The 16,372-nt window shown below is 36.9% G+C and overlaps 2 protein-coding genes across 2 annotated transcripts; both read right to left on the bottom strand.

Moving 5' to 3' along the window:
- Positions 1-1,516: 1,516 nt before the first annotated feature.
- si:ch211-250e5.16 lies at positions 1,517-2,785 on the bottom strand. The gene is made up of 6 exons (NM_001100404.2): positions 2,734-2,785; positions 2,518-2,577; positions 2,287-2,334; positions 2,051-2,186; positions 1,857-1,960; positions 1,517-1,783 (listed from the first exon to the last, which is right to left on the bottom strand). Exons 1-6 carry the CDS (start codon positions 2,759-2,761, stop codon positions 1,770-1,772), a joined length of 390 nt encoding a protein of 129 aa, NP_001093874.1. The 5' UTR covers positions 2,762-2,785; the 3' UTR covers positions 1,517-1,769.
- Positions 2,786-13,310: 10,525 nt separating this feature from the next.
- Positions 13,311-14,577, bottom strand: LOC100331909 (D-galactoside-specific lectin-like). The gene is made up of 6 exons (NM_001365958.1): positions 14,526-14,577; positions 14,314-14,373; positions 14,068-14,115; positions 13,835-13,967; positions 13,651-13,754; positions 13,311-13,577 (listed from the first exon to the last, which is right to left on the bottom strand). The coding sequence occupies exons 1-6, from the start codon at positions 14,551-14,553 to the stop codon at positions 13,564-13,566; spliced, it is 387 nt and encodes a 128-aa protein (NP_001352887.1). The 5' UTR covers positions 14,554-14,577; the 3' UTR covers positions 13,311-13,563.
- Positions 14,578-16,372: the final 1,795 nt, after the last annotated feature.

Here is a 16,372-nt window from a genome sequence, read left to right as displayed (position 1 = left end):
GATCAATTAAACTGTGTTTTGCCGAAACAGAGAAAACCTCTCACATCACAGCACTTTACTTCCAATTTCTCAATTTCACTCATTTACTGGTATTATTGTAAGGTGCAGCATTTGTAAAAGATGTTTAAAGACTTCTCATGGGGTGTTGCATAGCTCAGGAATTCTCCTGGGGTTAGATTAGCAAATTTTTTTAAAAACAGAAAGAAAAAGAAAAAAAAAATAGATTTGCCAGTTTGCTTCTACAAACTGCTTTTGTGGGAATTAGTTTTAATACAACCCATGATCAGTCCTCATAAATGGTTTGTCCAGCCAATGTGGAGATGTTTAAAAAAAATTGTGTAAATCCACAGGATCAGCTCCTACGACTTGCAGGAGAAACAAAGAAAGACACATTAAATATTGAAATCACTTGAGCAGCTTGATTGCCCTGTACAATAACTTACGCCTGCAGCAGTATTTGACACTCAGGTATTTGTATGTGCCGGCACAAGGATCAGAGAATTTGGTGTTGGTGGCTGGTACAGAGCAGCACTTTTTCCTGTTATAACTACACCATTAATAGGACAAGTCATGAAACCCATTTGATTAACTGGCCTAGATTCTGTTTGTTCTAGTTGTTCTGTTTGATCTTACTAGCAATTCACAAACGACTTAACAGCTTTCCGATAGTGTCAGTTCAAAATGTTCTAATAATAATAATTCTAGAGTATTTACTTGAGATTTCGGATTCATATTTATAGGCCACTGATGTGACTGGTACTGAGCCATGCCAGTGCACACCAACTTCATTGGTTTGTGTGAATCTCCGGACACTAGAAATAAAATAGGCCTATTGTATGTGCGGCTTCAGAAAACTAAAAACAAGTTTACCTTAAAAATGTTTAACTAACAATTTTCTGACATTAATTTGTTTAATAGGATTGGGTTTCTACTATGAGATTTAAAAAAAAAAAAATATTGCAAAAAAAGCTCAATTCACACACAAAAACCCCCCACAAATCTGCTTAAAAACAAGCGAAGCAGCACAATTTTACCAACAACAAAAATACTATTTGGAGCATGATGGTTACAGAAACACATCTAACCTTTGAACAATACGACTGAAATTTGATTTACGCAAGCATTCCTAATCCTAAAATGAAGTTTGTCAATGTACTCGACCTTGCTCCAAAATGTATTATGTTTAAACACAAACTTAGGGTTTCAAACACTTTAGCCAATAGATTTGGTTTGTTTCTAATGTGGTAACATATTACCAACTTTATCTAGCACCTAATTATAGTTAAGAAATCACTTTAGCCAGTAGATTGTTAATTTATTTTGTGTTATCAGATATTCTGTCAATACAATTTAGCTAGCCACTGACAAGCTACAGTAAAAGCAAACTGCTCTGCTTAACCACTTCATTCAAACGGTTTTACAAATTAATCTTTAAATTCAGTCAGGAAACTACCAGTAAGGTAGGGCAAGAGGGGAAGAAAAAAAAAATAATAATTACAAAAAAAAAAAACTGACAGTTACGTTCTGAAGGGCGTTTATTGAAATGTAAACTCCCAACACAATACATAAGGACAGCAGGATTAGCTAGGAAAAAGAAATCCTTATGGAAGCCATTATAACCTACAGTAATGTCAATGTAGTCATGTTTACACTGAAACATGTTTTTGGGAATTATTGAAATAAAACCCATCATTAATCTTTGTGAAGCCTCAAAGGTTTCTTTTTGGTCCAGCCAATGTTGAGATGTTGACAGATCCAAATCCACAAGATCAGCCCCTACGACCTGCAAGACAGAAACAAGCACATCAGTTATTAAAATCACTTGTGCAGCTTGGTTGCCCTGAACAATAACTTACGCCTGCAGCAGTATTTGACTCTCAGGTACTTGTATGTGCCGACACAAGGATCAGAGAACACACTGTTGGTGGCTGGTACAGAGCAGCGCTTTCTCCAGTTACAGCTACAGCACAGAAAGGACAAGTCATGAAACCCATTTGATTAACTGGCCTTGATTCCATTTAGTGTAGTCATACATTTGTAAACATTATACCTTCTTGCCACAATGAGGACAGAGTTTGGTGAATAGCAGTGGGTGTCTCGGAGCTGCCCATATGGACGTCTGTAGCTGCAGATTCTTCTTTCTGTACGTCCATAGTTTGCTGCAAGGATCTTGATCCTAGTATGATCTACATGGAGACAGAAGCAAATAGTGGGGCATGTGACTATTAAAGCTGCAGCATTATAGAACAATCAAGTTTAATGGATTGTGTCACTTCAACACTTTACCTGGACAGGACAGATCAAGGACAGAGTGCTCACACGCAGTTGCTATGTCTGCAAAATAAGGGTTTCACTTTAATGCCTTAATAGGAACTTAAACTGGTAGACCTAGGCCACTCGAGCTAATGACCATTACAAACAACATACATACTATGAAACCTAAATGTTTAATATTTTTTAGAATTACACATTATAAAAATGAATTTACAAATAATTTTGGAAATGAGAAACTCTTACCAATAGACCTCTTACAGTAATCATCTGCAGATATCAGCAGAATGGAGTTCAGAAACACCACTGAAAAACAAGAAAACTGATGAACACACGTGCACTGCTAATCTCACACAGATTCACATTATTATCTGTAAAAAATACAATCCAGTGAGAAATTTAACACATCATCAAAACTACACATTAATGTTCAAGGCTCTCTCAACTCAATCAGAAACTCACAGGTGAGCAATAAACAGAGAGCGACCATGATTCTGCTGTTGTCCTCAATGATGCTTGTATCTTTACTGATTCTTATTTATAGGCCGCTGGTGTGAGTGGTAATGAGCGACACCTGTGCACCACACCGACTGCAGTTCCACAGAGGACAACAGGAGGAGCCCAAACCCAACTCTGAGCAGCAAAATAGTTTGAATCAATGTGGGGGAAATCTATCTGTGCTGCTTTAGTTTTTCAGATGTTAAAATAATCGTAGTCTTTGTGAATGTTTTTAGCTCCACCAACTGCTCTAAATTTAGCCTAAAATTAGTTTGCTTCATTTGTGCTAGTGTGGGACAGTGAAAGACTCATTTGTGCTGCTTCTGTTATCAAAATATTGGACAATGACTTTGTATTGATGACTATAACGTCTCCAGTCGCCTCTCCAAATACTCTTGTTTATTGTGCTTTGTATGTTTTTATGTATTAAATAATATTAAATTTAGGTTTTTGGGGTCACTCGGCACACCAAGCTCTAAATTCATCCCAAATAGTCTTTTTTGTTTGTTTCATTTGTGCTGCTTCTCTTACATAAATATGTTTATTTGCACACGTCCAATTACCATTTTTCCCCCTCAAACACTTGATTCATAATTAATTAAACTATTAACTTGAAGAGCAGATGTGATTTACCTGAAGTGTGTCTCTCGCACATTTATTTATTTTTTTAAATACATCTTTTCAGCAGAGATGTAAAAAGCTGAAGGCTGTCCATCATTTTGACAGATTTCCCAGAGGGTGATCGTCTCCTAAATAGTCTTAATTTAAATAATAATCTTTTGTTTATGCTGGATAACTCACAGATCAATTAAACTGTAAGCGTTTTGCCTATACAGAGAAAACCTCTCACATCACACGATCCTTTTACTTCCAATTTCACAATCATGCACTCATTTACTGGTGTTATTGCTGCTGAGAGTATCATTATGTTGAGTGAGTCTCAGGACGCTAGAAATGAAATGGGTCTATTTTATCATTATGACTTTAGCGATTGATTTTCATCCAAAAATATAATTTAAACATTCAATTAAGAGTATAGATTATTATCTCTGCTTTCTGTTTTAAACTTACAGCACAGGCTAATACTTGTGCTAGGCTTACAGCTTTGACTTAATTCAGTGAAGCAGTTGTGGCCTTTATTTATTTACACAAAAATATTTGACTGAATGAACAAAACTTGAGCTTCAAGTTTTATGATCTATTAAGTAGATTGACTACACTACACATGACTACAATAATCAATTTTCTTTAAGAATGAATGTTTTAAAATTAATTTTCTGAAATCAAAACTAAATGTTGAAAACAGTAAAAAAAAAATTTAAATGGATTTTGTTTTTGGCATTTTTACAAAAATACAGATTTAACACACTTACACTGACCAATATTGATGATTTAACCTTTAAAACAGCACAAAGGACCTCTTCAGTAGCAAAAACAAGACAAGTTAGGATGAATTTGGAGCATAGAGAGGACTAAGAAACATACTTCACCTTAAAATAAAAATGGAAGCAAAACCAGCTGATTATTGATTTCTTTGGCAAAGGATTGTTCACTCAAAGATAAAGATTTAAACTTTTTTTTTTACTGTATTCAACTGCCCTGCTGAAAATTCCAGCTTAAACCAGCCTAGGCTGGTTGGCTGGTTTTAACTGGTCGACCAGGCTGGTTTTAGAGGGGTTGTAGTCATTTCTAGCCTGGTTTAAGCTGGACATAGCTGGTTTTGGCTGGGCTCCCAGCCTGGCTAGGCTGGTCAAGCTGGTTTTAGCTGGTCATCTCCCAGCCTGACCAGCCAAGACCAGGCAGGAAATGGCTGGATACCAGTCATCGTATAAGGCAGAAAAGGGTATCTTTTGTCCTCCAGCAAGTAACAATGTAGTGCCCAGTAATGATTCTATTGTATAATAAAATATAATAAAAATAAACATCGTGTAAAGCAACATTTGCTTTATAGTTTTTTTTTTTTTACTATATTTGTATTATACACTTGAATCATTACTTTCTGAAAATCAGCCATTTAGCCTCAAAATATAGTGATGAGGTGGGGTCATCACATATGAGCTGGTAAGTGGAAGCAGTAATGAGTTTAATAGTTGAAACACCAAAAGATTAAGGATAGAACATTAAGTTGTACCTGCACATTTATACTATGGACAGATTTCATATTATCAGTGTCCTTTAGTGTCTGATGGAGCTTTAAAACCGGCTGCAATTAATGCACACAATAGCATTTGGAAACCCTGAAAAAAATATAATATTGAAAAATGTAGGTGTGTGTGCGTGAATGTATACATATGAACGACGTCCTACATCTTAAATTATAGATATATTTTCCTACAAAAGACAAAGCTGCCACTTCTTATAATATTATACAGAAAAATGTGAGGGGTGCAGAAGGAGAGAAAAAACACAAGATCTGTAAGTGAGATTCGAACTCGCTCCAATGTGCGCTCCGTTGTTCATTAACAACGCACTGTCCGTACACTGTTGCCGTGCTCTGAATCAACTGTGTAATGATACGCAGATTTCAAAAAGGTTTGTTAAATACATTAACGTTATAAATTTGGTAATGAAAAAAACTATGCACTTACAACCCTCTCACAATGAAAAAACTTGTATCTGTGTGTCCACATCCATAAATATTCTCATCAAAAGAGCACGCAATGCTCAGTAAACTCTCTGAAACAGACAAACTCTGGAACATAGCAACTTACTCTCTGAACATAACCTGCTCCGGAGCAGGTTATCTTCAGAGAGCAAATTGCTATGGCTACTTAACATACCCAGAAGTTACCTCCGATTTTGGAACCAAAGCTGTGGTTATCCACCTACTTTCTCTCAAACTTACCCGGTATGTCACATAACCTGCTTTCTGGAACAGCCCCCTGGTCAGTGAAGTAGCACATATTTATTTACAAAAAAATCTGATCGAATAAGTGAAGTTTCATAAACAAACTTCAAGAGGAGCATGTGATATGATTGTGCACTGCTGGCCACTCATCTGTAATCATTAATAATCCAATCAGAATGATCCTAGCTTAATATAAATGGATCACTTTCTCCTTATTGCTCTTAAAATCTTCTTTTTGGAAGAATGCTTCCCGCTACAAACGCTCCAGCATTTAACCTATGCTTCAGGATCATTTAACCTTCTGACATGGAAGAACAACAAACAACAACTCCTCCAGCCAGAACCTCGCTCTCCTCAAAACTTCAGCAGCTGCCCCGCCAGCAATCGAGACCGAATCCCCGCAAGACGCTGGCACATCAGCTCTTCCAACTTCTAATTCAATTGCCCCACTCTACACAAGCCACAACTCCGACTAAACTTAAAACGCCGGCGATCCAAGCCACCCCAAGGAAGCCAAACTCACTGATCACCTAACGTTAGCGGTCCACTTTCGGTAACGTGCATGATTTAAAAGGAAGTCTGGCGAGAACAGTGCGTAAACGAAGAACTCACCTCTCAGCCTCCCGCTGGTCTACAGGTCTATAACATTCTGACAGCTGAAGTAGTTTGAATGCAAATGACCAGGCTATTTAATCCATAAACATTTGTCCACAACACATTCATACGCTGATATACATCTATGGAAAAGTGCACTGATCCTACACATCAAGCTTTATCTCTTTTGTAACATGCCAATAGTGACTCTCGAGTGTCATAGACAGTTTTATAATGGCAGTAAGATGTGAAATGGCAAAGAAACAATTTCCTGCTTGACTGCAACAAACAGGAGGAGGACATTTCTGGCTATGGAGTAGCCTTTCATACTTTGACTGTGTTAGATATATTCACTTTTAAACAACTTCTATATTAGTAAAGGGTTTAAACTCCACTCCACTATCATCTCATGGGGCCTATAATAATAATAATAATAATAATAATAATAATAATACATTTAATTATGTCTGCTGTACATGTGCCATGTTGCAAAGATTCAATTTCTAATTCTCTCTTGTTTTTCCATTTTAGAGTTCACGACTGCCGGCTCCTGAAACTGCCCTCATTCAACCCATCACATTCTACATCCATTCCTAATGCATTCACACTGACGCAAAGATACTTTTCCACCCATACAGCCCACACCCTTGATGTCATATTCACACTAGACTTGGTTTTGAGAAGTTCCGAGCTAACATCAAATTTCATCCCACATCCCATCAAAGCATAGCTGATCTAACTTTGCAGGATGTAGAACGCTCTTTCTTTATTAAGCAAACAGATCAATTACACAAGGACATTCTATTATACATTCAACCCCCCCCCCCCCCCCCCCCCCCATTTACTCTTCATATCACAATATCTAGCACTCATAATGCTCCAATGCTGACAACCATTCACACTTCCGCTATAGCAGAGTCGCTCCGCCGAGCCTTATTCTCCCTCTGCACCCCACCCCTCTTCTCCATTTATAGATGACACAAACCGCCCAGTAAAACAATTCTGATTTAGAGATGCTTTATAGCAGGGGTTTTCAAAGTGTGAGGCGCGCCTCCCCTGGGGGGCGCCAGAGCATGTCAGGGGAGGCGCGTAAAAAAATATAATATAATAAAAATATAATTATTAAGTTTAATTATTATATGTATTTTTTATTATACTTAAACATTTTACTTAAACAAAGCAAAAAAAATAATACGTCAGATATAAGAAAACCTTTTTTACCCAGAAGACCATAGCTGTGAATTCGCTTTTGTTTGTCAAGCCCGCCAATACAGGTATATGCCTGCTAATACAATGGGTCGGTTTCTGAGACCCCCCCGATTCAAAGCTGTAATGAAGTTCACGGCCCTTTGGCTGCCAGGAAGAAGGAGGCGGAGAACCGAAGCAGTTTTAAAGTGATTTATTAATAACAGTGATGGCAGCTCCTCACGGAGGCTGCCGTCTAAACCAAAACAAACAGACGGCAGCTCTTCACGGAGACTGCCGTCAAACTGAAAGCAAAAGTAAAATATGTCCAGGTCCGGTCCTCTCTCGGCTTCCTCTGCCCTCGTTCCTCCTTTTATGATCCTTTTATGATTTTATGTTCCTCCTTCCGTGGGATCCGAGGCAGGTGCGCACCACCGCAGGTGTATCCACTTACGCTCTGGCCTCACTCCGTTCCCACAGCTCTCGGCCACGCCCCCTCACCACAAAAGCCTTCAAGTTCAGGGCTTAAACCCAAAAGACGACGATATGATGATCAGTATTTGAGTTTAGGACTTACGTGGACAGGACCAGCTGATGAACCACGACCTTTATGTGTGGTCTGTAAAAATATTTTGGCTAATGACAGCATGAGACCCACTAAACTTCGACTGTTTTGACTGGGATGGACAGTTCTTGAATCTGTTCTATTCATATTAAACCATCATCCTAGTTTTAAAAACGTTATATTAAAATACTTGTTATTACTCTGTAAATAATTGCACTTTCATACAAATGGTGATAAAAGTGAGTTAACAGTCTGACATCTGTCTGTGTCTTTATATATACTGTATATATATATATATATATATATATATATATATATATATATATATATATATATATATATATGTGTGTGTGTGTGTGTGTGTGTGTGCGCGCGCGTGTGTGCGTGTTTGGGAGGAGGGGGGCGCCAATGGATAAGTTGTATCAAAAGGGAGGCCCACTGTCTTAGACTTTGAAAAACCCTGCTTTATAGTAATTCTTTGCTTCACAGGCTTCCCCCAGACCCACTCCCGGTCACTCTTACACAGGGCGTTTGCGGAGTATTAGAAGGTGTTGGGGGCTGATAAGTCAACATAGAGAAGTTCGAGGGCCTTTTAAGTATTAGAAAGTCTTAGATTCCTTTACAAGATAATAAAATTTTTTGTTGTACAAGGTATCATTGTATGCTAAAGTCTGACTGTATTCAAGCTGTGAATGTCAGGATACTAGGTAGTTACGTAATCAGTGAAATTCTACTAAGATTTGACAGCTTGCCGCTTGTTTACTGCAACACCATTAGTCTGCAGCTCTATAGGTGACAACCTGTCGAATCGGCTTGATTTTAGTATACAAGTTTTCTGTATACGAATGTTTAATTGGATTAATTTCTTACATTTAATGTTTAGTAAATATTCTGTAAGATAAATCTCACCAGGTTGAGTTGTTGAATTACTTTCTCTTATTCCTCTATACTATGTTTCAGAATATGAGCAGCCATCACAGAAGTACAAAGGGCAGCAACAAATCCAGATTCTAGGAAGGTGGTCATCTGATGCCTTCAAGACATACGTCCTAGCCACTAGCCCCCCAAAGAAGCCCAGATGGCTCTCGTCAGCCATCAACCCACATCCACTCAAGGGCGAGGGCATGACCCAGCCACCTTACCTTCTTCTTTTTCTTCCTTCTAGCCAGAGTAACACAGTTTTCTCCCCCAGCCACGTAGGTAATTGGAGTTCATCCAAGCCCCCCTCACCCTGCCACCCCGGCCGTTTCCGCAGTCTTCACAGCCCCCTCCCATTTTCCGACTCCTGCCGGACCCTGCCCCCCTAAGACTCTGACTTCTGCAGAAGTGTTACCCTGAGCATTGACTCCCGCAGGAGTCATCTCACTGCCCCTCCTAGGCCTTAGCAACCTTCATCATATATATATGCACGTACATAAATATATATTTATAAAAGCGCTGTCATCTCCTCACGGAGTGTTCCTCGAGCACCTAACTCATCCCGTCACCCTCTAACAGGAGTCTTCACCATCCAAATCCCCTTTCCCAGACCCCCCCCCAGGCCACTGAAACTCATTATATATATATATATATATATATATATATATATATATATATATATATATATATATATATATATATATATAAATATACTGACATATATATATATATATATATATATATATATATATATATATATATATATATATATATATATATATTTATATATAGCGCTGCCACTTCCCTGCTTTATCTCCGTTCGGAGTGTTACTCGAGCATATTTTTGACTCTTAATGAGCCAACCCGCCCACCCCTTTTGGCCCCCCTTCACTTGTCTCCCTCCAACCCCCTCCCCCACTCTGGCTCCCACAGGAGTCTGTTTCAAACTTTGCTCCAACTGGAGCCCTCTACTCTTCGTTCCATTCCTTAATCACTATATCCAGCAGCCCGATATAGTAAAAACTTTCTAGCTTTATGTCCCGAGTTAAAAGGGGAGCGATTGACACCTACCTGATCTCGGATCCCCTGATATGCTTCTAGATCGGGTGGGAGCCCTGGGCTCAAATATCTCCGAGCTCAGGGTTCTCTCCCGGGACAGCATGCCAAACCTGCTATAAATGCCAAGCATATCTAAGTGGGAATTCTTGAAATAGGCCTATTGTATGTGTGGCTCCAGCGATCGATTTTTTTTCCTAATATATAACTTAATCGTTCAAATAGGAGTAAAGTTTATTATTAGCGCTTTCGGTTTTAAACCTACAGCACAGGCTAATCCTTAGGCTAAATCCTAAGTTTATTTATTTATTTATTTATTTATTTATGTATATATTTTTTCCTTATAGCAAGGATGAACACAAAAATGTTTTAACAGAAGGCTATTCCAAGCCAAAAATGTACACACATTATTGATGACCATGCAAATCCATTAAGGATGATTAAGCACGGATAATTAAAAGACTAGTTATCCTGACATGCGTCCACGACTTCACACATTACACAAAGTGTGTGCAGTGTAAGTTACCTTATGGAGTCAAGCTAATTGCATATTGGGGACTCATAAAACCTTGTTATGTGTGATTCTTTCATATTCACGAGTCCTGCTTTGTGATGTGTGATCTGCAGGTCAGGTAATCAAAAAGTCGGCTACTTGATATTTAACTTTGAGTTGGTCGCGGGTAGATGAGACCAATAGCCATAAATACGCAACGCATACCCTTATTTTAAAAATCACGCGACCATCATCTCACAATGTTTATTAATTAATAATAATATATTTTTTATTAAAACAAAAATATTTAGCACTGACAAGCCAACTGCAGAGAAACAAGCAACCATCGCGACAACCGTATAATCACTTTTCAGAAGTTCAGCTCTTCTTTTTGCACTTGATTATTATGCGTTGAATGTTAAAAAAGCAATATTGAATAGCCCTTCTAGAGTGTATCCTGCGTTTGCGTGCGTCTTTTATCACTGAAGCCGCTCTCTTCAAAAACCGAACGTTGCTTCGTCTGTCTGTCAATATTTTGACTTTTAATAAAATGAAAAGTTAATTTAGATGAGCCAATATTCGAATACTGCAGTAAAATAACTGTGACGTGCGGCCACACATCGAATCTATGAGGTTTGATCTCATCTTGCTCTAGCTGTCATGCAGACATTGATACAGACACCACACAAGTCAAGTCGCAAGACTGAGGCTGGTACCAGCTGACAGAATAGCTGAAGCCTTTGCGAAATCTGTGAAAATACAGCACTGAAACTAAAAGGCATAAATATCTTTGAGCCAAAAAGTTTATTTGTGGGATATCTGTATAAACACAATCAGAGCTGATATTATGTAGAAGTTAAGTCGACTAATAATTAGGCTATATTAATTCTAATAAAATGAATACCAAAATAAACAATTCATTGCGTTTTTCGTTTAATAAAAAATATAAGAAATATAAGAAACAAAACAATTTTTTATCTAGTTTGTCGGAGCTGGTGTTTTAATATTAATAAAAATATGCTCAGCCTATTTAAGCTTAACGGCTATATACACCGCCAATAGACGAGCATTCAAAAATATTATTTTACTGTGTACTGGATTAGGATTATAATGTATATTTTACAATGAAAACTAAATGTAGCATGTCTCGCTGTCATTTAAACATGTAATTTATAACACATCAGAGCTGTAAGCGGTGTGTAAGCATACAGGGCGGTGTTTGGTTACTGCGCACCACGTTATTGAACGCCAATATCTCTGAGGGAGATTATGCTACCCGATAGCCTATATTACTGAGAGATTTTTAAAATAAAAGGCATTTTAAAAAAGAAACAACAGTCAAATCGCACCTGTCATCTTGCCAGTGTAGCCTAAGTGTGTCGCCTTCGCATGTCACCTGCCGGCTGGCGAGAGAGAGAGCGCATGCTTAAAGAGCTCAAAGCTGGCATATAACCAAAAACTAGATCATATCGTTATAATTATTCCATTAACGACACTTATAGAAACATTTATACATTGACATGGTGTTTATTGAGATCTGTGTGTCTGCTCTTTACAGAAGCTGTAAATTGCACGCGCGCGGTGACCGCAGATGCTCAGCATTGACTAAACGCTTTTATTTAGCCTGTAGTCTTTAGTTTTTTTTACATAATGTTCTGTTACTTAAAATATCTTTCATTTTTTATTTAGTTTATAAATAAAATGAGTGCTAGCTTGTTTAGCTGTGATCATTACGCAAGGGTCGTATTGCATATTCGGTTTATTCTTCAGTAGCCTAAAGATTCGTTAATAATGTATTTTATAAATGGACTGTTTATAAGGACTAAACTATTATTATATAATACATTGGGCTAATTAAAACAAATCAGTACAGTGCACAATCTGTCACAATGGTAAAACGGTATCAGTGCATCCCTAGTTTGAATCAACAAATCTAGCTAGGTTTTGTAAGAAAGCCATATAAATTCAATTTAGTTAAAAAAAAAAATCTGATTTGTTACAAACCATTTAGATGAATAAAGACAAGTTTACCTTAAAAACTGTATTAAGACTGACATCAAAATAAAAATACTGAAAAAAAATGAGGAATAAATTAACATGATCTTGTTTCTACTATTAAATATATATATATATATATATATATATATATATATATATATATATATATATATATAAACTATTGCAAAAGGCTAAAATTCAGTTGCACAAACCACAACATTTTAAGCTTAAAAACAACCCAAACAGCACAAATAATAATTGCACCAGCAACAACAATACTATTTGGAGGCATGTTAAATCAAAACATTTCACCCTAAAACAAATCCAACTGAATGTTGATTTATTATTTGAATAAATGATTGTTCAACCAAAACTCAAGACTCAATATACTCAACCCTTGATTCAAACCTTATTTTACTTTGTTTAAACAGAATTTTAAGGTTTAAAAGCACCTGAAGATGAACAAACTTTGTTTGGGAAGAATAATCACTTTGTGCGAGGTTAAAATTAGGGTGCAACATTTAAAAAAAATAAATAAATAAAAAATTAATGATTGAGATTAGACGCAAGTGATTTCAAAATCATACTGAGGTAAAATATCATTCATATATACATATAGTTTTCAGCCAATGGATTTGATTAATTACTAATGTCGTTTAAGATATCAAAACAATTTTAACAAACCCCTAACAGTAAAACACACGCACATTATCAGATATTTTATCAGGACAATTTAGGTAGCCTTTAACTAATGTTAAACACTAATTGCTACACTTATCCACCATGTTTTCAGATATTACAACAGTTTTACAAATTTTAGTGCCTATATTCAGTCAGGAAACTACCAATAAGAGCAAAGAGGGAAAAAAAAAAAAAAAACCAGGCCACGTTCTAAAAGACATTTATTTAAATGTCAACTCCCAACACAACATAAGGACAACAGGATTAATTAGGAAAAGAAACTTATAGATGCCATTATAAACTACAGTGATAGTCAATGTAGTCACGCATCAACTAAAACATGTTTATGGAATTATTTTTAATAAAACCCATGATTGATCTTCATATGTTAAGCATTAAAGGTTTCTTTTTTGGTCCAGCCAATGTTGAGATGCTGACAAATCCAGATCCACAAGATCAGCCCCTACGACCTGCAAGACAGAAACAAGCACATCAGTTATTAAAATCACTTGTGCAGCTTGGTTGCTCTGAACAATAACTTACGCCTGCAGCAGTATTTGACTCTCAGGTACTTGTATGTGCCGACACAAGGATCAGAGAACACACTGTTGGTGGCTGGTACAGAGCAGCGCTTTCTCCAGTTACAGCTACAGCACAGAAAGGACAAGTCACGAAACCCATTTGATTAACTGGCCTAAACTGATTTGTTTAGTTGTAAACATTATACCGTCTTCCCACAATGAAGACAGCATTTGGTGTATAGCAGTGGGTGTTTCGGAGCTGCCCATATGGACGGTTGCGGCAGCTTCTTCTTTCTGTACGTCCATAGTTTGCAGCAAGGATCTTAATCACAGTATGATCTACATGGAGACAGAAGCAAATGGTGGGGCATTTGAGAATTAAAACCGCAGCATTATAGAACAAACAAGTTCAATGGATTGTGCCACTTGAACACTTTACCTGGACAGGACAGATCCAGGACAGAGTGCTCACACGCAGTTTCTATGTCTGCAAAATGATAGGGTCTCACTTTAATGCCCAAATAGGAACTTAAACTGGTAGACTTCAGTCATAAGAGCGAATGACCAATAAGGTGTTAAATAGTTACTACATTACGAACTAAGACTAAGTGTTTAAAGTTCCTTTGAGAATTACACATAATAATCATGAATTAATAAATAACTAGGGAAGTGATATGACACTCACCAGTAGACCTCTTACAGTAATCATTTGCAGATATCAGCAGGATGGAGTTCAGAAACACCACTGAAAAACAAGAAAACTGATGAACACACGTGCACTGCTAATCTCACACAGATTCACATTATTAGCTGCACATGACATAATCCAGTAAGAAACTTCACACATCATCAAAACTACATATAAATGTTCATTGTGCTATTCAACAAGAAACTCACAGGTAAACAATAAACTGAGAGAGAGCATGATTCTGCTGCCGTCCACAACGGTGCTTGTACTCTTTACTGATTCATATTTATAGGCCGCTGGTGTGAGTGGTAATGAGCGACACCTGTGCACCACACCGCTCCGCCGAGGACAACAGGAGGAGCCCAAACCCAACTCTAAACAGCAAAATAGTTTGAAACATTCGGGAGGGAAAATCCATCTGTGCTGCTTTGGTTTTTCAGATGTTAAAATAATCTTGGACTTTGTGATTTGTTTTTCAGCTCCACCAACTGCTCTAAATTCAGCCTAAAATGTACGGTTTGCTTCATTTGTGCTAGTTTGGGACAGTGAAAGATTCATTTGTGCTGCTTCTCTTTTCACAATATTAGACAATGACTTTGAATTGATGAATAACGTCTCCAGTCGCCTCTCCAAATACTCTTGTTTATTGTGTTTTGTATAGTTTTATGAATTAAATAATATTTAATTTCGGTTTTTGGGGTCTCTTAGCCCACCAAGGTCCAAATTCATCCCAACTAGTCTTGTTTGTTGGTTTCATTTGTGCTGCTTCTGTTACATAAATATGATTATTTGCACACGTTCAATGACCTTTTTTTCCCTTTCAAACACTTGATGCATGTCTTAATAAACTATTAACTTGAAGAGCAGATGTGATTTACCTGAAGTGTGTCTCTCGCACATTTATTTACTTTTTTTAAATACATCTTTTCAGCAGAGATGTAAAAAGCTGAAGGCTGTCCATCATTTTGACAGATTTCCCAGAGGGTGATCGGCATCCAAATACTCTATATTTAAATAATAATCTTTTGTTTATGCTGGATAACTCACAAGATCAATAAAAACTGTAAGTGGTTTGCCTATACAGAGAAAACCTCTCACATCCCAGCACAGTCGCTTTATTTCCAATTTTACAATCATGCACTCATTTACTGGTGTTATTGCTGCCAAGAGTACCCAACTTCATTATTTTGTGTGAGTCTCAGGACACTAGAAATGAAATGGGCCTATTTTATCATTGCGACTTCAGCAATTGATTTTCATCCTAAAATATAATTTAATAATTTAATTAACAGTATAGATTATTATCCACGTTTTCTGTTTTAAACTTACAGCACAGGCTAATACTTGTGCTAGGCCTAAAGCTTTGACTTAATTCAGTGAAGCAGTTGTAGCCTTTATTTATTTACACAAAAATATTTGACTGAATGAACAAAACTTGAGCTACCATTTTTAAGAACTTTATTAATTAGATTGACTAAAATCAGATTGTGACAAACAATTCAGATTACAAAACATGACTACAATAGCCAATTTGCTTTAAGAATGAATGTTTTAAAATTAATTTTCTAAAATAAAACAAATTTTTTCTAACAAAAAAATTGAAAACAGTGAAAAAATTTTAAATAGAATTTTTTTTTTTTTGGCATTTGGACAAAAATACAGATTAAAACACTTACACTAACCAATATTGAATATTTTACCAGCAATGACTATTTGGGATGAATTTGAAGCATACAGAGGACTTAGAAACACAACTTACCTTAAAATAAAAGTGGAAGTAAAACCAGCTCACCATTGATTTTTTGCCAAAGGAATCTTCACTCCAAAGATGAAGATTCAAACCTTTTTTTTTACTGTGTCAACAAAAGAAACTTGAAAGGTTTAAAACCACTTGTGGGCGATTAAACTTTCACTTTGGGGTTAATAGTCTTTTAAAGGGCCATGAAACCCCCTCGTTTCAGCAGGGTGTTTTCACACCTCTACTTTGGAAAAAGTCAGAAAAGTGGGCGTGTCCAGCTCTGTTTAGGGGGGAGTGTCGGAGGAACTAAAGTAGGAT

Source organism: Danio rerio, chromosome 22, assembly GCF_049306965.1.
Source record: "Danio rerio strain Tuebingen ecotype United States chromosome 22, GRCz12tu, whole genome shotgun sequence".
NCBI lineage: Eukaryota > Metazoa > Chordata > Actinopteri > Cypriniformes > Danionidae > Danio > Danio rerio.
Note: the sequence above shows the minus strand (reverse complement) of the source record. Positions and strands in the feature narration are given on the sequence as shown.